This window comes from Pyxicephalus adspersus, chromosome 3 (genome assembly GCF_032062135.1).
Source record: "Pyxicephalus adspersus chromosome 3, UCB_Pads_2.0, whole genome shotgun sequence".
Taxonomy (NCBI): Eukaryota; Metazoa; Chordata; class Amphibia; order Anura; family Pyxicephalidae; genus Pyxicephalus; species Pyxicephalus adspersus.
The window spans coordinates 143,651,942-143,653,025 of NC_092860.1; the positions used below are offsets into that span (position 1 = coordinate 143,651,942).

The 1,084-nt window shown below is 42.3% G+C and overlaps 1 protein-coding gene across 1 annotated transcript in view; it reads right to left on the bottom strand.

Moving 5' to 3' along the window:
* Window positions 1-723, bottom strand: part of LOC140327837 (forkhead box protein I1c-like) — a 4,974-nt gene extending 4,251 nt beyond the window's left edge. Inside the window, exon 1 of the mRNA XM_072407152.1 lies at window positions 100-723. Within this exon, the coding sequence (XP_072263253.1) occupies window positions 100-688 (589 nt within the window). The 5' untranslated portion in view covers window positions 689-723. The remainder of the gene's footprint in view (window positions 1-99) is intronic.
* Between the last annotated feature and the right edge of the window lie 361 nt (window positions 724-1,084).

The window sequence follows — 1,084 nt, forward strand, 5'->3', positions numbered from 1 at the left end:
TTCAACATAATATAAAGTTTCAATATAATATAAAGCAAAAGTAATTAGATTCAAAATGAGGACAGTCATGTACATATTATATATATAAATATATATTACCTGGGTCATCTTCATCTCTTGGAACTTTCTTGAAGCAGTCATTAAGGGACAAGTTGTGCCGAATGGAATTTTGCCAGCCTGCTTTGCTCTTTTTGTAAAAAGGAAAGTTCTCAGCCACATACTGGTAAATCTGGCTGAGCGTGAGTTTTTTATCTGGGGCATTTTGTATGGCCATGGCAATAAGGGCTGAGTATGAGTATGGTGGCCTCACAAGCTTCAGTAGTTCTTCCTGGGAGGCTATGGACAACCATCCAAGGTCTGTCCCTCCAAAACTTGTTGAATTTGGCAGGAATTGTCTCTGCGATCCATATGATGGTGGCATGTATGAAGCGGAGTTGTTGCCATGAAGGTAACTTGGTGAACTGTTCACTCCTGGCCCACCAAGCCACAAATAGGGGTTTGTTGATGGAGTATATTCCCCTATCCCATAGTTGGCTGCTCTCTGCGAGGTGTGCAGATTCTGTTGGTGATACATACTGAAGTTGTCGCAATATACGGCCATCTCTGTTGCTTCTTGAGCACTTTTTTGGTGAGGTTGCTGGTGTAGAGTCGCAGATCTCTGGTGAGCTGCAAGATGAATTGAGTTCATACTCTTTTCAAAGCACCTTCACACGTTCAGGTGCTTCTGGCAACAGGTGCCAAATGTATCTGGAGTGCTGCCTTTATACGTCCCCAGTGAGTGATCCTCCCTGCCTGAGGCCAGTGATGGGTGTGCTTTGAGAAGTTATTTCATTCTCAACAGCCAGTTGGATGCTTCAGTTGAAAGACAGGGGAGTGCAAAGTGAAGGGTTGATCACCAAAGAGGCACCAGGAAAACAATCTGTCTTTTCTCATTCATTGTTCTACTGATCTGTGTGCAAAGACACTTTTTTTTTTAACATGCTGACTACTTGGACTTTGGGAGATAAACTAAAAGTTCTTTTCTTCAGCTTAAAAAGGCAAGTTTTGGAAAGAAGAGAGCTAGGTTCAAATATTCCTTTAAGGA